The sequence below is a fragment of the Chiroxiphia lanceolata genome, chromosome Z (genome assembly GCF_009829145.1).
Source record: "Chiroxiphia lanceolata isolate bChiLan1 chromosome Z, bChiLan1.pri, whole genome shotgun sequence".
Taxonomy (NCBI): Eukaryota; Metazoa; Chordata; class Aves; order Passeriformes; family Pipridae; genus Chiroxiphia; species Chiroxiphia lanceolata.
In genome coordinates this window covers 31,202,770-31,223,777 of record NC_045671.1, presented here as the reverse complement: position 1 = coordinate 31,223,777, position 21,008 = coordinate 31,202,770, and the positions used below count along the sequence as shown (strand labels likewise).

The 21,008-nt window shown below is 39.7% G+C and overlaps 2 protein-coding genes across 3 annotated transcripts in view; one reads left to right on the top strand and one right to left on the bottom strand.

Moving 5' to 3' along the window:
* The window catches only part of NUP155 (nucleoporin 155), a 29,622-nt gene extending 27,340 nt beyond the window's left edge, over positions 1-2,282 (bottom strand). Inside the window, exons 1-3 of one of the 2 annotated variants that reach the window (XM_032675239.1) lie at positions 2,095-2,282; positions 991-1,128; positions 562-658 (exon numbers count right to left, since the gene is read on the bottom strand). In XM_032675239.1, the coding sequence (XP_032531130.1) occupies positions 562-658; positions 991-1,128; positions 2,095-2,230 (371 nt within the window). In that variant the 5' untranslated portion in view covers positions 2,231-2,282. The remainder of the gene's footprint in view (positions 1-561; positions 659-990; positions 1,129-2,094) is intronic. The other variant, XM_032675238.1, reaches the window with a different exon arrangement.
* Positions 2,283-5,758: 3,476 nt separating this feature from the next.
* Positions 5,759-21,008, top strand: part of WDR70 (WD repeat domain 70) — a 130,124-nt gene continuing 114,874 nt past the window's right edge. Inside the window, exons 1-5 of the mRNA XM_032675240.1 lie at positions 5,759-5,806; positions 5,897-5,959; positions 6,083-6,166; positions 8,007-8,121; positions 12,250-12,445. Of these exons, the coding sequence (XP_032531131.1) occupies positions 5,785-5,806; positions 5,897-5,959; positions 6,083-6,166; positions 8,007-8,121; positions 12,250-12,445 (480 nt within the window). The 5' untranslated portion in view covers positions 5,759-5,784. The remainder of the gene's footprint in view (positions 5,807-5,896; positions 5,960-6,082; positions 6,167-8,006; positions 8,122-12,249; positions 12,446-21,008) is intronic.

The following is a 21,008-nucleotide window of genomic DNA, read 5'->3' as shown; positions in this document are numbered from 1 at the left end:
CCTTCTATATAGGCAAATAAAGAAGCAAACCCACAAACTAAAAACTTATCAATGCCATTTGAAAATACAATGAACTTATTTTCAGTTTTATGCATCCATAAAAGAAGCAAGGGAGGAAAGGTTCAATAACAATACTTTGAAATACTAATGCTGTATTACTCACCATTGTGGGAATGACTGGTCACTGTACATGCATCTCAGTACTTACTAAACCTACTTACAAAAGTTAGGCAACTAGAATAATTTTTTTTCTACTTTTTCGGCACAAGCAAAGCTCCAGCGTAAATACTGCAGTAACTTTAGAATATTAGCTAGTCTAACCCCAAGAAAATCCATTTTCTTTTCTCTCATCTGTAGATGATTTGGCAGCAACATTACTAACTCTTACAGATCTTTAAATACTTATTATTCAAAGGTTTTAGTAAAGTCTAAGAGGAATCAAGATCAGTTAAACTGAACAGCACACCTCTGTCCTGCCAGTAAACAATCTTCCACCACTGCAATCTCTTAACTCTGCTATAGGACAAATAAAACATCATCAGGAATGTGTTCTCTACATACCCGTCTTCATAGTTCCACATAAAGATGTCACTGTCGATGGTCAGCCAAGCTCTGCTGATCTCTGGAAATACTCCCATCATACAATTGCACTGCATATCTAAAGCACTGCTGATGTAAGGATTAAATGCATTTTGGGTAGCAAAATCCTCTTTGGAGCATTTAAAAAAAATCCTATTAATTAATATACAGTAGTACAGAAACGGTGTACCATATACTTGGAAATTCTTCATACAATAACCAATTCCACCAGGAACTCTACACAAATGGACCTTGTTACCATTTGGAGTGCTATGAAGAGAACCTGAACAACATAAAATTTTCTTACTGGGAGTCTGTCAAGAAGATTGGGGAAGAAGAATATGGAGGAAAAGAAATTTGTTTCTAATATTACTGCTTACATAATCTAACATTTTTTTTTCATAAGGATACGTCCAAACTGCTCCACTAACTCTGGTGGAAGTGGGACTCTGCGGACTGAGCTGATCTCTGGAAGATTAGGTATTGACAGCAAACCTGGTCCTTGTAAAGGATAATCCATATCTGACATACCAGAAACAGTAGGGCTACCTGCAAGTAAGAATAAAAAATGATCAAATGTCTTGATGCTACAGAGACATTAAACATATAAATACCACTACTCACAAGATGTGAACAAAGATTTCTGTAAGTAGAACCATGAACAATAAATCTAAACTTTAAATCAGACAAGAGCAAACAGATTTGCAGACAAACTGTTAGAATAACTCACCTAGACCCCAGCCTACTCCTTACCCCCTTTTTTTCCATGACACTTTTCAGCCCTTTATTCATTGTATGGCCAGATACATACTAGAAGAACCCAGGAGCATATTCCTTCACCTAGAAAAGGTGATCTGTACTCTCAGTACCAAATCAAAACACCCATGTACACCCATTGTTTTACGTGATGTGTAGCCGTGATGCTGCCAGGGCAGTTACAATGTGGCCATACACACCACAGCAGAAAACAGATACTCTTTGTATGCATTCAGACACCCCTGGATGTATATTAATTATACACCTACAGTTCTAGAGTGCCTCTTCACAGCCCACTTTGCCAGACAGTCAGCACTAATGGAGAAATGCTGCCCTGATGTGTTAAGGAAGACAAACGTTTGAAAAGACGTATGCCTCACATCACACCCACGTGTGACATACAGCTAGAGACAAACTAAAGCCGAAGAAAAGCTTTCCAGGCTGCTTGTAACTTAGGGATGGGCGCACGGGTTACCACGAGAGCATCCTGCACGAGATTCCCAATAGGCAGAACAGAAAACCAGCGCCGTTTTCTTCACCTTCTGGAGGGAGACGAGGTAGATCCAGTCCAGTGCCCCCGCAGGGCTCACCCCCACAGCTCCCACCGGCGCACCGAGGCTGTGACGGAGCCGTCCCTTAGACCCGGCCCGGCCCCAGCACGACCCGCGCGCGTGTCCGCCCGGGCAGCGCCGCCCGGTAGGGTCCTGGGGGCTGGGGGCTCCGGGGGCGGTGGGACCCGAGCGGAGCCCCCTCACTCACCGGGCGCCGGTACCGCCAGCAGCTCCGACAGGTCCGGGTAGCAGCGGTCGTCCTGGATCTGCCGGTCGATGATGCGACCGGCCGCCTCCAGCGCCTCCTGCGCAGCCGGCGCCGCGGGGCTCGTGGCCGCGGGCATCGCGATCAGCGGCGGCGATGGCGGCACTCCCGCGCAGCTCCACCGCCCGCCCAATCCCGGCAGTCCCCGCGCGCGACGCTACTTCCGGCAGCGGGAAGCGGGAGATGGGAAGGGAAGGGGGGCGGAAAAGGGGCGTCCCGGCAGGGGGAACGCCCCCGGGGCGGGCAGGTCCGGCGTTGCGCGGGGGAGAGGGATGAGGCGACGAAGCAGGTGACGAAGAGGTGACTGAGAGGAGACCTCGTCAGTGTGTATAAATATCTAAAGGAGGCGTGTTTATTCCAAGAGAATGGAGCTGGGCTCTGCTCGTTGGCAACGGGCAGAAACTGATGCAGAGGAAGTTCCATCTGAACACGAGGAAGATCTTTACCGTGCAGGTGACCACGCACTGGAACAGGTTGCCCAGAGGGGCTGTAGAGTCTCCCTTGAATATATCATTGGAGATATTCAAGAACCATCTGGATACAATCTTGTCCCATGTGCTCTATGGCCCTGCTTGAGCAGGGAGGTTGGCCCAGATGACCCACTGTGGTCCCTTCCAATCTGACCCATTCTGTGATTCTGTGATCTGCTCTGACAGCCCCGTTGGGGCTGTGCTGCATCCTGCAGGGATCCCCAAGGTCACCCGAGGGACAGGAGTAATGTGCTGTGCCACCCCTCAAAGGCACAGGAGGGCCCCGAGGAGAGCATGGGAAGTGGCTCCAGTCAGTGGTGTGTGGCCCTGGGCAGCTCCCTACCTGCCTGTCCACTCTGCAGTCACAGTAGGTCTTTTCCAGGCTCTGCAATAGCCCAGGCAAAGAGACTCTTACTTGACACAGATTGGACTTGTTGATCTCAGAGGACTTTTCCAGCCTAAATGATTTAGTGGTTTTATGCTGCTAGCCTGAGTGATAACTGTGTGATCTATACTGTGGAGTTACAGTATAGATCAGACAGACATATGCAGATTTCGGAAGAAAATCCAAGGAAGACAGAGAGCTACTGGAGAGGGTCCAGTGGAGGGCTAAAGATGATTAGGGGTCTGGAGCATCTCTCTTATAAGGAGAGACTGTGGCAGCCTGTTTAGTCTAGAGAAGAAAAGACTGAGAGGGGATCTCATTAATGCATATAAATATCTCAAAGGCAGGTGCCAGGAGGATGTGGCAGACTCTTTTCAGTGGTGTCCAGTGACAGGATGAGGAGCAATGGCCATAAACTAAAACACAACAAGTTCCACCTTAACATGAGGAAGAACTTTGTATTGAGGGTGACAGGGCACTGGAACAGGCTGCCTGGGGAGGTCATGGAGTGTCCCTTTCTGGAGACATTCCAAACCCACCTGGACATGTTCCTGTGTCACCTGCTTCAGATGACCCTAGCTTGGCAGGAAAATTAGACTGGATGATCTCCAGAAGTCCCTTCCGACCCTGATGATTCTGTGATTCTGTGACTTTGTCTTTAGTGATGTAAGCCAAAAACAGGGTGATACTGAGCCCCTTATGATTTCAATAGGGGTTTGAGTCAAGTGTTACAATTTTTTTTAGTTGGTAGATGTGGATGGACAGTTATGGTTAAGCAATCGCATTTCAACACTGTACACTTAGCAAATCTTATGTTTTAAGGAGAAGACTATCACAAGATCGTTTGGATAAGAGTCACAAGGAGCGAAGTCAGCGGAACCGAGCATTAACTGGGGTAAAGGTAATTTCAGCAGTGTGTGATGTAATTTCAGCAGTGGGTGATCCCAGCCACGGAGTCATTGACTACCTACTCAAAATGAACCCCAAACTCAAGAGGAAGGAAGAACTGCACCTATGGGCTAATTAGCAAGACAAGTGAGAGATACAAAGACCATATAGAGGTTAATAAAAAAATTATGTAATTTGTAACCAATGAATGCTGATGCCTTTGTTTGTTAAAATGTATAAATAGTGTAAAGCTTTGATGATTGGGAGGCCAGCCTTTTGTCAGTTACCACACATCTCCCTACTTTGTGCAAACTAGAATAAAGAAATAGAAATGCCTCACCTCGGTGTGTAAATTGGCACTACACACCAGGTAAGGAGCCTGTGTTTGGGACAACACAGGGATTCCCCTTCCAAGGCCTGCACAGTGCCTCTGTTCAGAGATAAGGTATGGAAGCAGAGTAAGTTGCCTGAGGAAGCTACTGTTTTTCCAGAATTTGGGCTGACACATCAGTGTGACTGTAGCAGGCTGTTAACTTACCAAGGCTGGGTCTCTGCTAAGTGACATATCTGCTCTGAACAGCATAGACATTTCAAAATTGTCACAGGAAATTTTGGGGCTGGGTGAAACTTGGATTTCAGGGAAGGAGTCTGATTTGTAAGTCATGTTTGCTGCCTAGACTGCACTGAATTTCTGTTCCTGGATCGGTCCAGCACACATTCGGGAAAGCTTCATTTATAGCAGAGGCTCATGGCACAAGAAACACAATCCTCCTGCTCTGCTTTCCAAATGCAGAACCTGAAGTTAAGCCTCAACCCCTGCAGGGTTTACATGGCAAATGGGGAATTTCTTGCTGTATCTTCTCAAGATTGAGAAGCTATCAACCAGTCACCAGCAAGGTTTCCCAGGGCTCAGTTTTAGGGACAGTGCTTTTTAATATTCTTATAAATGATCTGGTTTGCAGGAATTAAGTTAGTTTGGTGATACTAAACCAGGAAGAGCTGTGGCCTCCCTTGATAATAGAGAGACCTTACAGAGATTTGGATAGACAGAGAGCTAGGCAATTGCCCCCTATATAAAATTGAACAAGAGCAAGTGCCGGATTCTCCACCTGGGATGGGGAAATCCTAGTTATACAAACAAAGTAGGAGATGAGAGGCTGGAGTGCAGCCCCATGAAAAGCAATCTGAGTTTTAGAGTTGATGGCAAGTTGAATATGAGCCAGCAATGCACTGGAAGCCAAAAGGGCCAACTGTGTCCTGGCGTGCAGGAGACACAGTATCACTGGCCCCGATTCTACACTGTACTGTTGGGTTGCACTTCCCATCTCAGGTCCTGTGTCCAGTTTTGGGCACCTCAGTTTAAGAAGGACATCACACTGTTAAGAGTGTATCAGGAGGAGAGGGACCAAGATGGTGAAAGGTCTCAAGGGCAAGATTTACGAGAAGAGGCTGAGGTCATTTGGCTTGTTCAGCCTGGAGGAGGCTGAGGGGGGACCTCACAGCACGGAACACCTTCCTCATGGGGGCAGCGCAGAGGAGGTTCTGATCTGATCTCTGTGGTGACCAGCAGTAGGACAGGACGAGGTGGCATGAAGCTGTTGTCATGGGAAATTCAGGTTCGATTCCATCAGGAAATGGTTCATTTTCTGAGAAGATGGTCGGTCCCTGGAAGAGGCTTCCCAGGAAAATTGTCGCGGCACCGAGCCTGGCAAAGCTCTAGGAGCGTCTGCACGACACTCGTAGTCACGCGGGTCAGTTTTATGTGGCCCTGCCAGGAGCAGGGCGTTGGCTCCATGACGCTGACGGGTTCCTGCGATGGGAAGGAAGCTCCTTTGGGCCCGCCCGGCCGCTTCCTGCCGGCGGCTATTGTGGATCCGGGGCAGCCGCGGCATGGAGCCGGCGGCGGAGAGCGGTGAGCGGCGGGGTGTGCGGGGGCTCGGCCCAGCGCAGCCCGCGGCCCCCACTGACCCCGTGCTTTCCTCTCTTCTCCCTCTCGTTGCAGACGCAGAGATACTGGGGGCACCCGACCCGGAGCTGGCGGCCACCATGGGGTTCTCGGGCTTCGGTGCGTGTCGATGCCGGCGGGAGGTGCCGGGGAGCCCCGGCGGAGGCTGCTGGTGGAGGTGGGAGCAGAGCCTCTCAGTTGCAGGTGGAGCTCTGTTCCAGTCTGCTTTTTCTTCGTTTTCAGGGAAGAAAGCTCGGACTTTCGACCTCGAAGCGATGTTTGAGCAAACGAGAAGAACTGCAGTAGAGAGGAGCAGAAAGGTCTTGGGTAAGAAGCGTAGTCGGCTTAATGCGTTTTAAAACATGTTTTTGTTTCCTCTCTTAGGGTGATGTTTGAAGTGTCTCAGACTGGCTGTCTAGAGAACAAAACATAGACGCAGTTTTGTTCAAGTAAAACAGTCCTTAACAGCTTGGGCCTTGATGGATAGTAGAGTTATTAATTTACTTGTGAGGTCTGAGGATGTAAGAGCAGTGTGAGTGTGCAAGCTTGCAGATACAGAAAAAAGGTGAATTTGAACATGAGAGTATTTCTTTTCTTCTTTTGCTTAGCTGTGTATGTATTTTGGAAGGGAAGATGGTACGAAGCTTTAATCTAAAGACAACAGAATAATGAAGAAGACATGTTTGTCTTATACCAAACATCAGGTTATATTGCAGTCCACAAGTGTGTCTCTGTCTTTTGCTGTGCATTTTCAAGGTGGTGGTTTGAGAGTGGTAGATGGAGGAAATTGTATCATTTGCTGCCTGTATCCAAGTGAACAGCAGTCCAAACAAGGTCCTTGAGAGCACTTATATATATTCTAGAAATCTCTTTATCAATTTTGCATGCTTTCTCCCTCCGCTTGGACAGTTTGTGCAGAACGTATGTCTTCTGTTTTGTTTTTCATATGATGCCATCATGGTTGAGCAGCTTCCATCCTACTAGATTACACTTAACCTGCTCTCTTAACTGTTGCAGTTTATGAAATTAATAGACCTTAATAATCTACTCATGTTATGATACTAGGGCTTTTTATTACCTTGATTCTATGCAGAACCACAAGATCTGTGGGGGCTCATTGACTTTGTGGACTTTAAGACACTGTGGAATTCAAATGTACAAGGGATTCCCAAATTCAGTTTGGACTGTTTTGTTTTTTTTTTTTGTTGTGTTCGCTGAATCTAAACACAGCAGTGCGTCTCCATGTTGGAAACCTTTCTGTGTTTGAGACTCTTTCAACTTGAGCTATCATTTCTCTTGAGAAATCATTTGTTTACATCAAGTTTTTGTTTAGGAGGGAGATTCAGTAAGCGATTACAAACCCCTAAGTTTTTAAGTCAAGATATCTTGACCTATATCTTGAATGTATCCTGTTCCTTTCCCTGCTCCACCCCATCCCATCCCCCTGCCCTGCCCCCAGATTCTAGGCTTGTACCTGTAAAGGAAGCATGCAGCAATTTTTTTTTTGTAAAGTTCATTATTTTGCCAAAAATTTTAAAGCTTTGTATGTAGTTCAGGTATTTAACTTAGAAACAAATTTTAGTATTCAGTGTATAGCAATCAAAAATGTGTATGTGTTACAGCTTTTTGTTGGGGGGCTTAATTTGAGCATTTTATTTTCAGATTTCTTAAGATACGCTTCTGATTTTTAGCTTTTTGGAATAACTGTGATAACTTTCGCATATGTCTCCTCCACTACCTGATATGTTTCCTGGTTCTATATCTTGCAGGTGTTCACATCTGTATGCTTATGTACTAATTTAGTTCCCTGCACTATGAAAACATCAAAAGTTCTCTGAAGTGATCATGCTGCTTTAATATAGTGTTGAAAATACTGAAATATCAGCATCCTTATATAATCAACATGTTTGAAAGCATGTACAAATGAACAACTGGCATTTATGTTTTCTTGTAGTACTTTGTAGTGTGATAATTGCAGTAGCAATGGAAATTTAGTTTATGTGTAAAAGTATTTTCAGGTTAAATGTTTTATTTGCTGTTACCTTTTCAAATATTTCATATAGGTCTGAAAATGAAGAAAGTTGGGTAACTATCCTCAGCAAGCCACTAATTTTAATATTTTCTAAAAGACTTGATTATTTGTCTTTTCTGTGCTCTCTGTGTTCAGAGGCCCGTGAAAGAGAAAAGGAAGACCAGACTGAAAAGGAGTTTAGAATTCCATGCACTGAGTCATCAGCCTCAGCATCCAGTGCAACAGGAGCTGGGTCCACATTAACTGAAAGGTACTTAGATATGGTGGGAGATTCCATGTAGCAGATTTCTTTTCTGGAAAGGGTGTTTGTTTGTTCTGATAACATGAGTGACATTTAGCTTTTGTGAACGTGTCTGTGTTATCTGAAGTATTCCAGTGACAACACAGATTTTGATTTTTTTTTTTTAATCCTGAAGATGTGTCCATATTTGTATATATTGATATTAGGTATATTTGATATTCATTTTTGCAGTCTTCTCCTTGATCCTGTTGGGCATACTTTTTAAAAATAACAATAATGTCAGTATCTGTGGATTTTTTTAAAATATTAGGGCAGATATAATGACAACATGTCAACCTTATTAGCAGCTATTTTTCTCGCTTGTAAATGGAATGTGCTTGTTCATGTCTGACGAAAAAGAAAGTGAGGTAGGTGGAGAGCCTCTGCATGCAGGTTTTCTAGAGTAATGGTGGGGTAAAGAAAGTTTTTTGTTTTGTCTTCAGTATGAAATATACTCTTAAGACTTGCCAACATTTATTATTGATAAACAATGTATGCTGTGGCTTTTACAGTTTGAATTCTGAATTGCTGGAAGATCAAAAGAGCTGAGGGCAATGGGGACCACAAACTCCATTGTATGGCAGGGCTTGCAGAGATGAGTGCGCTGTAAATTTTTACCTTTCTCTATCTATCAAAGTCTAATAAGCCATACAAGACTCTAGCAGACCTATATATATATATATATATATGTATATTATACATATATATGTATATATATGTGTATATATATATGTATATATACATACCTATATATATATATGTTACGGGCTGGTAGAGTCTATATGTGGTAGGTTGTTATAGAGAAACTTTTAGAATTTCAGACTGAGCAAATTTTTGTTAGCAAATTTTTTGCCTGCTGCTCTATGAAAAACTTGAATGAGCCATGCACTCTCACTGAAATAACTGAAATACTGCCCTCTGGATCCTCTTGTGCTCGAGGGAAAAATATCCGTGCTCTCATTTTTTTTTTTTTGATGAACTTACATATCTATTTGGTGACATAATGAAGAACAACAAGAATTTTAAATGTAACATGATCATGTATTGTGTATGGGTGACTCCAGTATACAGAAGCAATTTAAAGAAATGGTAAGGAGGAGAGCAGTCAGTTGATACAGAGGCTTTCCATAATCATCTCATTTTGCTAATGGACCTGACAGGAGAGAACTCCAGGGACTTTGTATAAAGGAAGATAACAAATACTTTTCAGTATGCTGAATTATTAGGTAAGCTCTGGTGACTCATCTGAGTTCTGCTGATAGTAAATTTTCTTTTGTTTTTCCTTTTGTTTTTACTAAGCAGTGAGAAGGAAGGGCTTGACATGAAAAGCTCTCCTGGAAGTTTTGTATTTCCTTGTAAAATAGGATATGTACCTTAGTACTTAGTGATTAGAAACAGGAAGCTAATGAAAGAGTCAAGCTATTGTGCCTCAGTCTTAATTCAGAGGAACAATTCTGCAACTAACGATTTAAGTCTGAAATACAGGATTTTCTATTTTTTTTTATAAAGTAGATTTTAGTTACTATAAACTGATTTAGTATGTGTAGCATCATCTGTTCCCTGAAAATGGCAGCAGTTTACTGAATTTTAATTTTTTTTAATTTCCAGGTACTTTCAGTTATCTTAGTAGCCCTTATACTAATTTTTTAGTTGATAGTCTCTCCTAAACAACGTGAAGAACAGCTACTGATTATTTTGGCTCTTGAGGTGTTTTGCTGTAGAGGGATATTTACAATAGTTATGGTACTTAATGTATTTATGCAGAAGTATAGTAATTGTGCTTTGCAAAATGAAAAGAAAAAAATGGAGAAAATTGAGTGAATGATGTAAGAAGAGTTAACACATGGGAAGGATATGCGCACATATTTGCACAACTCTCAGAATGTGTTTTATTATTTCTCCTCTTAGTGTACCATCCATGCTCTGTTACAGTTTCCTTTTCTTTACTCTTACAGCTTGTTTCACTCACTGAGGAGGTAATAAGGGGAAGCAAAAAAAATTCCTTACCCTTCTCTGAATCCTGGGAAAGGGTCTGGCAAAATGGTTCTTCTTCCTTTACAGCCCCTGCTAGAGTTAGACTGGAAGGCTGAAAGTTGAAGGAGCACCACTTGTTTTATCCTTTCTGTCAGCACCACTCCCAGTTGCTGTCAGGAGGGCAGATGGGCTTTTGGTCTGGCTGCACTGGCGTGTTGTTATGTTTGACTTTATTCCAGTCAGGACAGAGGATACCGGTAGCTGTAGCTGGAGTAGTTGGTTGTCCCTGCCAAGCTTGGAGTGGGGTTGAAAAATAGGACAGCAACTCTGGCCATTTCATGTGCAGAGTGGCTACATTGCCCCTTAAAATACTGAAATTTTTGATTTGATCAACTTCCTTCCTAGCAAATGAGAAAATGATAAGGACGGGTAGTTAGGAAGAAAGGTAGATATTGCTTTTGGGTGTCTGTAGAAAGATCTGAAAATCCACGACACCAGGATTGGAATGGCCTCCTCGAATGTTGTATACATCCTTCTCACTGTCACAGTGTATATTTTTGGTTACATTCCAAAACTTATGAAATAGTTTAGCATTTAGGGAAAAGATTTTTAGTCTAGGAATGCATATCAACTGTTAAAACACAAGTCTTTTGCCCATAGTATTGCGAACTTAGTTTTGAGGATAACTTACTGGAAGAACTTTGAAGATCCCAAGCTGTGCTTCACATGCTGTAAAATTTTCCTTTTGGTAAAAGGATATTGATTACCCCATTGTTGTAGAGTAGGAGAAGTTCTTTTTATTTGAGTTGTTTTTATTAGATAATCATATCCTGATGGAAGTCTTTATATGTCTGTCATCACTATGCAAAAGCAAGTTCGTATGTAGAGGTAGTTTACTTTATTATACTAATACGTATAGTTGGAAAACTTAGAAAAACTTTCAGGCATCAAACCCACCTCTTCTCTGTAATATCTGAGGACCTAAGCTGTGTTGGTTTTAGGTTTTTTTGATTTATTCCTAAAATAGAGTTTCAGTTGCTTGTCCAACACAAAAATTTGTAGTTAGTACCTGTTTAATGTACAACTGGTGTTGGGGGCAGAATGAGGATGCCTTCTCTGTCACAATTATGTAGGTTAGAACTGATTTTCTTAATCTTTTATTATATTCTTAAACTTTCATGTTTTTATTACAGTTTTTAAGTGATAACCTAAACTTTTTTTAAAAAAACCCTAAAGTGATACCTCTGTAGTTTAACAAAGAGAAGAGAAAAATAAGACTGTTTTGCAGTCTGCTCACTTAAAAATTCTGAAAATATAAGATCAAATTGCAAGACTTGGCTTGGGAGTTTATCTTGCTGAATATGAAAGGAACAAATGATTTGTGCTGCAAAGTATCACTGTGATGATACACTTTATGTAGTCGAAAAGCTGCTAATTCCTTTGAGATCTGCTGATTCGAGTGGCCCTTCTTGGAGCTGCCAGCAGAGGGGGCGCGGCTATTTTGAATAAACTGCGTGAACGTGGACTAAATAACTCAACTTTTCAGAAATTTCCCAATGCCAAAAGTAATGTGTTTACACAACCGATTTGGACAACATCAAAGTGGCAATTTGATGTAACTTTCAGAGTTTAGACTTTGTGTGGAAGTGCCTAGTACTCTATTATTCTTTACCAGCATTTCAAAGCAAGTGCCACGCTTTGTGTTCTCAGTCTGAGTGTGAGCCTGGGCAGTTACTGTTTTGTTTTCCACCCAGACAACAGAAGTGCAGAGCGTCTGTACAAGCTGCAGCTTGAAACAGAATCTTGAAATTGCTGTGTAACAGTATATTCTGTTGGTTTCTAAGCAATGTTGAAATCTGTACTAATGATGTCGTACTGTTGCTTTTACAATCCATTTAACTTTTTTTATTTTCTTCAGTTTTTTGAACTGTCTGTCACTATGATATTCCTTTCTCAAAGCTTTTCTTTGTGATTTCAAGATGATGGTTAATAAAAATTAATGTACATTTTACTGCTAATTTTGGTGTCTGTCGATTGACAAGAGTGCCCAACATCTTTTATCTGAAAACTCCTATGGAAGTGGCCATGTTCTTGAAATAGTAATATTTTAAATTTTTCTTGCAGAGAGACAATCAGTAGTGAAAGTGAGGACAGCTCAAATGAAGAGTTAACTGGTCCTTCCATGCAACCCCAGAGTTCTGCTAAAGGTCCAGCTGAGGATACTGATGATGATGATGATGAATTCATTGGGCCACCACTTCCACCAGGGTTCAAGGATAGTGATGACGATAATGACGATGATACAGAGGAAGAAGATAATGTAAGTAATTTGTTCCTCTTTAATGTTTTAATGCTTTCAGTAGACTGATTTGTGTGTGTGCTCTTCCTTTACGATGGAATTTCTAGGTGAAGTGTGACTTGTTTGAAATGCAGGTTATCTGTTTTTTCTAATGATACTTTATCAAATGCAAATGATTGTTTTAATTTAAAAATACTAGGATTTAAAACAAAAATACACATGTGAAATTCATTATCAATTATTATATATTGTTTAATTCTTTGGTTTCATGTTATGAAAGAACAAGGTAAACATTTCATATTAATATTTTAGATGGTTTATTTCCCAAATCATATGTAGAATTTTTTAGAAGAAAGAGGAGGCAGAGTGGGCCTGAAACAGTTCTATACCAGGACTGTTTTGAGAAAATGAACTATGGTAACCGAGGTTTTTTTTTTTTTCTTTTTTTCCCCCTTTCTTTCCCTTTTTGTTTCTTTGTTGTTTATTTTTGTGTATTTTGGTTTGGTTTTTTTCTAAATAAGAACCAGGCCTATTTGCTAGAGAGATATAGGTTTTTCTGTCTATATTGAAATCAAGAAAAACCCCTAACAGCCTAATTTTGGTATCACAGATATTTAGTTAGCAAATCTTTCTCCATTTAGTTAAAAGGCGTCTGTATCTGGTGCTGGGTGACGTGGTTTAGAGGTTTAAGGGTTACAGTGGTAGCACTGAGTTGACGGTTGGACTGGATGATTTTGAAGGTCTTTTCCAACCTTTACAATTCCATGAAAAGATTAATGGTTTGATGTTTGTTCTTCAAAACGGCCTGGATCAAATATTTTGTGGCATTGGATTTTGTTTGATGGTTTCCATGTGTAGCAGCAGTGATAGAAGTCCTGTGAAAACAGCCTTACTTATGCTGTTTTGAACCACAGGGTAGCAGAAAAAGACCTGTATGTCCTGTTACTCAAATATAAACCTAACTATAAAAAAGCCCCAAATTTTCGGGTGTCTCAAGGCTTTCCTTTCAACTTCTCTTTAGTTTTTACTGGGCACTCTGTATGATATCTCTTAGTTTGCATTTGTGAACTTCAACACTTAAGTTTATAGTGCTCAATTAAAATGAATGAGATGAACTTCTTAAGCAATGACATAACTGATTTTTAGAGTGAGCCTAAACTTACACGATCACAAATTTTTTCTTTTTTTTCGTTTCCCTGCAGATGAAATTCTGGTGCCATAGGGGTTTCCATTATTATGTCTGGTCCACTTGATTCACCGTTGCCTATGGATTTGTTTAATTATCAAACTACATTTTAGTCCTGTACCTTCTGTGATCTCCTCTGTACCCCACATATGACTTTTTCTGTCTCAGGGAACCAACTGGCGATAAATCCCAAACTTCCCTTGAGAATGACATAAACCCTAACTTGACTTATGGCTTGCTATTGATCTATGTCAGTAATTATCTTACTTTTTAGCTGTTATGGCTCTGTGGAGTGAGTCTATATTCCTGAGGGTGTCATAGGCCCACTGAATTTCAGTTGTGTATCATGTCATACTGAAGCCACTCTTTCTCATCTACCATCTTCTCCAGCATGATGAAGGCAAAACTGTGTTCACAAACAGCCTGTTTTACTTTAACTTATCTCAGTAGTTTCACTTAACTTTAACCTATCTCAGTAGTCACTGTGCTGATTGGCTGTTTTAATTTCTAACAAGACACTGATGTTTATTTTTTATTTATATGTATTTGAATAATGCTACAGCTGGCTTAACAAAGTGGTTATTGGAGACCAGAGTTAAAAGACCCTACTGAAAAGTTTCAGACAGAAAGGTAACTTGCGGTCTGGTGTGATTTAAGTTTGTCTGAACTTAAGACAATAGTTACAAAACAGTCTAGAATAGATTTGGTTGAGAGTAAGCAGAGCAGCAAGAAATATGAGACTTGTGGGTTTTCAGTCTAAACAGTTAATTTATAACTGGGAAGATTTTGTGTCAGTGTGAATACCAGAGGCCTTTGGGGTCTAGAGCCTTCCCTTACTGCTGCTCGTGAACTCAGTTTTTCTTTCCTGTGAAGGGAATCAGGAAGCAGCTGTGCTTTCCTGATTTCCTGTTGATCGATTGGTGATCACAGGATGATCTTGTGAGCCCCAGGGAAGGCAGGTGTTGCCGTTACAAGAACTCTGTGATTCCTTTTCCTTGCTTGTATGTCAGGCTGTGGTTGGTATACATGGGTGCAGAACTGAGACAGGAGAAACTGAAAGCTGAATATTTTTTTTCCCCTCAGATGTGGTATGAGACTGTCTCTCTTTTGTTAGCATATTTTGCTGCTGAAGTAATTTCTTGAAAACACAAGTATCAATGTTTTTGATCCTGAAACAATAACATTTTTCTCCAATACTTTTAGGTATTGCAGTGTATTTGCGATTTGTAATCTGAAGTCTTGTGAATTTTGTATAACTGATAAAATATATCAAAATACTGGCTTTACCTTGATAGCTTGCTGCTGTATTTCAGGCCTGACTTCAGCTGTGATTTTTATAATAGGAACATTTTGGTTTTCACTATTCCTTGTTCAGTTGTTTTTGCTTTTTTATTGCAGACCGTCAATAGGCACATTTGTCAAGTTTGGTTGCTATGAGGCTGGCAACTTTTGAGTCCAGGGTTGGCCCAGGACTGCCCAGCTCACCCTGGATATTTTATGGAATAAACATATGGTAGAAGGAGTTGCTGGTGGTTATTATCTTTGATGGGAATTTTTTGTATCGGTGTTTTTATGGGAAAACGATTAACAGCAGTTATTTGCTGAATGTTTTGAATCAGCACTGATATTTTTTTGACTATTATTCATTTTTGTAATAGGTACACTTAATATTAATTCCCTCTGATATTTTTGTCTTATTGTAGTATTCCTTTTTATATAGGAGGCTTACATTAATTTGAGGAGTGAGGAAAATAAGAAGTTGGCTATTGTGATCAGTGCTTTTCTGTAGTACTTTTTCTTCTACTGGTGTAAAAACCTGTTTGGATCATCAGTGACAATCTTTCATGTGGTTGTAAGCTGAGAGGGGGAAGGAGGCAGCAGAGCATCTTCTGTAGTATGAAGCTTTACAGGTTTGGTTTCTATCCTGAGAAGTAAGCCTTTCTGGAATACTCGAAGAAAATCTTTAGAAGAGAAAACAGCTTATTTTACAGAGAGCAGATTCTTAATGAGGGCAATATTTCATGTGGTAAATTTTGAGGCTGGGAGATACAGTAGTCTTTGCCAGGTTTTTTGCCCTGCAGAGATGCACTGGGAATCTGTCTGGTGTTTGTGCCATCAGAATCTGGCTGGAGGGGGACAAAGACTAGCAAAAAGCAGTCATGGCAGTGTTGATAGGTGGACAGCTTTAAATCTCGGACAGAAACATTTTTCAAGGGAATGGATGGCACCTATTAAAAGACTTTAGTAAGAGACTGTGTATGTGTTCATGCTCTCTTCTATGTGTCATTAGAAAATGTGCTGAGATCTTTAACAAAACTTAACAGACCGTTAGCATGTTGTGACAGTTTTCCTGACTTTAAGCAACAGGTACAAAGGTGATTGTTGAACGATTTGCCAGATGGATTGGTAAGGATTTACTTTCTGTCTGGAGCTGAGTTATAGCTGAGTCTCCTTTGGAACAGAGAACTGTTTCTCCCTGCAGCACCAACATAATCATGTTGTAATTATGTCCCTGAAACAAGTACAGCCTTGGGCGTCCTCAAGGCCCAAGGCTGTACTCTGATTTGGCATGTTTCCAGAATGATAGCATAACTGGATTCTAGGTTTTAGAATTGTTTTGAGATATTTTTAAATTTTTCGCAGAAGTTTAACAGGACATACCAGTAATATTCATTTGTTCGGAATGGAAGACAGCCATTTCCTGCTGATTTAGATGGAGAATTTAAGTAGGCTCTAATTGCTCCAATTAGAATTTGGCTAGGGAACCAGGCTAAAAATCATGGTGTTGTAAAAATAAATAAATGTTAGGGGAATTTTTAGTCATCTTAAGGATTTATAACATTTAGGCTGAGGATTGTCTGTCCTGGTAACTGCTGAATCTTATTTACCCGGTCATGTTTCATCTTGTCTAAAGAGGAAAAGTGTAGTAAGCCGAACAAAGCAATTTTTGTGTGTGCAATAGAGACAGAAAAGTGTGGGTCTGAGAATGAGAGGCATTATTTTTTAACTATTTCTAGGCATTGAGAAGTTGATGAAAAATAGTTAGCAATTACCATTGCTTTTAATTTGAGTGTTACCTTCCTATTTAATCAAAAAGAAAATGCTTTTGTCATATATGTGCATACTGTGTTCTTAGGTCTTGGCAATAAAAATCAGATAAATGTGTTTTCTTTATATTGTAGAATTTTTTTTAAGGATTATTGATGTCATTACCTGTGTTGCAGAGTGAGAAAAAATATTTCCAAAGTGAGTTAGAATGAATTTGCAAGCTTCACAAAAATTAAAAGAAAACAAAATCTGGCCCCTAAAATTTGTATAATGAAGCTCAGTCTAAAAATGCGAGACAATCAAACAGAAGCTGTGATGGAAGGAATGCTTAACATAAGAAACGGAGAGTATCATATGAAGGGGAAGCTAACAGTGTAATTCCCTTAGGAAATGTTTGTCTTTGATAAAAAGGCATGGGATGTTTGCTCATCTTCTCTTCAACACAGTACCTCCAAGTTCGTGATTACCAGTTGTTCTACAGAAAATGAATGTACTTGCAAAAATGTCTATTGATTCTGCACAACCTAGTAAGGGCAAGCCTTCTCTGTTGTGTATCGTGCCATGCCTTTTTGGTGGATGATATTGATTTTAATTAATTTGTAATATGACAGAATATGAGAAGTTTTAGAATGTTTCCTCCACAGATACATACTTAGTCCTATGAGGTTGTTTCTAGAAATATTTTGTGATAATATTAGTAGGCATATATTTGTTAACTGGGAGGTACTTAAAAATTAGAGAGACGTGACTTTAGCAATGTTAAATAAAATGTGATATAGAACATAATTATTGTTACTAGTGCCCTTTTTAACAAACTTCAGTGGTCTTCTTATGTCTTGTTTTTACTTTTTATCATCTCCTTTAGAGACCCTTTATCAGATCAGTCTGGAGCTAGTGGAGCCAGCTTTAGGAGCTGCTGGTACCACTTCTGTGTTTGAAGAGAGAACTGTTAAGAGTGAAGGAAAGTGTTCTTCATCTCGGGGCCAGATATACTTTGGCTGCAAACCTCCCACCCTTGGAACATGGGATCCTCATACAACCGTTGATTTCTTTATAGTCAGAAGATTTTGTGGAAGCTAATGTCCTCTACTGTCCTTAGAGGGGGTGTAGAATTAATTTTTTTTTTCCTGCCAAATATGTTTGAGGCATGGATAGCCTTGAGACTGTCCAATTCTGTGACCTACGCCTTAAGAAAAACAATAAAATCTAAGTCTTTCTAAGGACATATTCTGCATGTGCATCTCAGTTACAAGACTGTACTTTGGTATAGTATTATTTAACAAGAATGAGTAGTTGGAAATGTTGGGAAATTCTATTCATCCAATGATATATGAAAATTCAGTCCTAAATATTACTTTCTTTACTTCCAGTAGAAGTTGGGATATTTGGAGGTGAAGATACTGAAATTAGTTTATTCTTTGAGAACCTAAAAAGCTTACAGAGAAGAGAAAGTAGTGACTGCATCTTTACATGATGCTTCTTTTGGCAGTTGCAACAAATTCTTTTAAAAAGAAGCACAAATAGCGTATTGTTTCCATCAGTGTTAGAATATATAAAAAATTTTAAAATTTGGCAAGGGAGCTAACAGCAGTGCTCACACTGTATTTGACCTTGTTGGCATCGCTGTGGAAAACATAAATGGGAGATAGCAGGTTCTCTTTTTGTCTGGCATGTGAGGGGTATCTTTCTGAAAAGTTGTTTATGCTCTAAGCAGAATAATGAGTAATACAGGTATAGAAACTCTTGCTTGAATCAAGAGGAAAATGAAGTGGATGATAACAAGTATTTGAAATATTCATGGTGAGGATGAATAAATAATTTAAAAGGGTTGTATTTGAAGGAGGAGTGTAAGTGACATGCAGTTACACTTCCTCTCCAAAACAAATCTTCACAGGATTTTTGATGAAGAACTGATTTATGCTAAACTGTTGGAACTGCAGACTGCTCCAATGGAATCCTTGGAGAGCCATTTTCTTGACTCTAGCAATGTCTGCTGTTTGTTTAAAAGATGGCTTTGGATTTTTATGAATGTGAAACTACCATATGTATTGTTTTACAACTGCTGCAATGGCATCTCTTATTTGCAGGTGGGCACTTAGCAGTATGCAGGGACTATACCTACTTGATACTAACAGTATCCAGATCACACAATAATCATACTGAACTTCTTTCCATTACTTCTGATTATCCTTTTTCTTTGTATTTTAAAACCTAGTGAAATTATTTTCAAATTATTAGGATCTTGAATAGTATTTTGCTGCATTACCTTGTGTACTATTTACAAATGTTTATTTGATACATTATAACTAGAGATTGATGCATGTTCATTTAACCAGATATTGTGGGAATATGTTAAGAATTTTTTCTGCTTTCCTTTCATAAACTAAAATAATTACTTTCTCCAGAGGAACTGAATAATCATAAAGAATCATAGCCTTTCATGCTCTAGTTCTCAGACTTTTGAAATATGTTTAAAGCTCTTAGACTCTAGTGAGTGCATGTGTTGCTTTTGTAAACTATTAGTTCCTTTATGCTACTAGAAGAATTTTATTTTAATTTTGAACATTATCAGTTTTAAAAGTGTTGGTTTTGTAGAAAAACTTTTTGAAATGTCTCAAAGTACCTACTTAATGACAGATAAGATAAAGATTTCTTTTTCAGTCTTCTTCTAGGATCTTACGTCTATTTATATGAGAACCTTAAGGTAGTCTAAAAAGGCAGGCGACTTAGATGTAGCACTTGGTTTTCAAGTAAAACATTACTTTGTTTAACAAAAGTTACTTTCATATCATAAGCATTATGTGCAAGAATAGCAAAAAGGTGATGCATTATGTAACCTCTAGTTCCCAATACAAAAGAAATAGTTCAGACAAGACCTTTTCTGTAGAGATAGGGAGCTCTCTCTTCTGTTTTCTAAAACAGGGCTTAATGCAAGTAGCTCATAGTTATCTCATGAAGCTCGGGTTCATTCTTTGCTGCTGTGTCTGCACTGCAGTTATTACACGAGTTACCTGGATGAATCACAAGTTTGAGTTTGTCCGCATGAGATGCAGTCAATGTTTGACTTAAAACTTTCCTGTTTCTTTGATTCACTTTAACCCTAGTACTGCTAACTAACATCAATACACTTTTTTTTTTCCTTTCCTTCCCCAAAATTGCACAAGAGGGCAGTGAAAACACCGTAGATCCCTAGCAGCCTTCATGGAACTTCTGGATGTCTTGCATAGTTTCTGCAACCCCCTTTAGCACCTATCTTGGAACCAGTTTTAAGAGTAAACAATACAATGTCAAGGTTTTGGTTTGGATTATTTGGATGTGTGGAATTCAGTGAGCATTCTCGAGTGATGAAACACAAGGTCTTAAATCAGAGTTGAACTCAGTCAGTCACAGTGGCCATTTGCAGTACAGAGGCCCCAGAGGTTATTTTTCATGTAATAATGAGTGTGAATGCAGGAAATAAATTCTGAAGCAGCTATAGAAAGTAGGAACTTATTTTTCTACACATGATCAAAACTTCTGTCATGGAAAAAAATGGTTTTGAAGAGTTACATTATTCAATTAATTAATTAAGATCATATCTGGAATGAAAGCAAAAGCCAGAGTTCTAATCAATATGAATTGTTGGCATAGAAATGTTGGAAATATTTTGTTTCTAAAGATTTCTGGAGTTTCAGAGCAAACAGCCTCGTGACAGGACAAATGCAATCACACGAAAAAGGGGTCTGTAAGTACGTTTCTGCTGCAGTGTTTAGTGACTTGACCTTTTGTTGGGAATCAAATTAGAGGGACTTAAAGCCTCCTTGACTCGTCAGTGTACAACTATTCTAGTTCTGCCTATTTTGAAATACCAGAAAGGAATTAAAGACTTCAGTTTTCTCAGAATGCATACAAATTGTGTCCTTATTTTGCTGTTAGTCATTGTGTCCAGAAGACAGCTACCAAGAACAGGTGATGTATTCTCTGCATGTTATTGAACCTACATCTCTGAGCCTATTTTGAAGCCTGCCTTTATATTTAATGCATGTTGAGTAAATGTTGTTTGCAGATGTTGTGGTTGTGCTACACATATTGCAGGCACAAAGCAAATTTTGTAAAAATGCTGTGTTAGGATTGAACTGCTATTACTAGTTTTTTAGGAATTAGGAGTAGAAGATAAGATTTTATTCAAAAATAAATTATGCAGAAATGTGGTGGCTGATGCAGATAGTTCAGTTGAAAAGGCATATCAGCATTGGTTTTAAAGAATAATTTGTGATTTCTTGGAAGAGGTAAACTCTCATTCTTCATATTGGGAATATTCTGAGCAGAAGGGGAAAACAGTGATTAGTTCTTAAACTTTTGAACTGCATC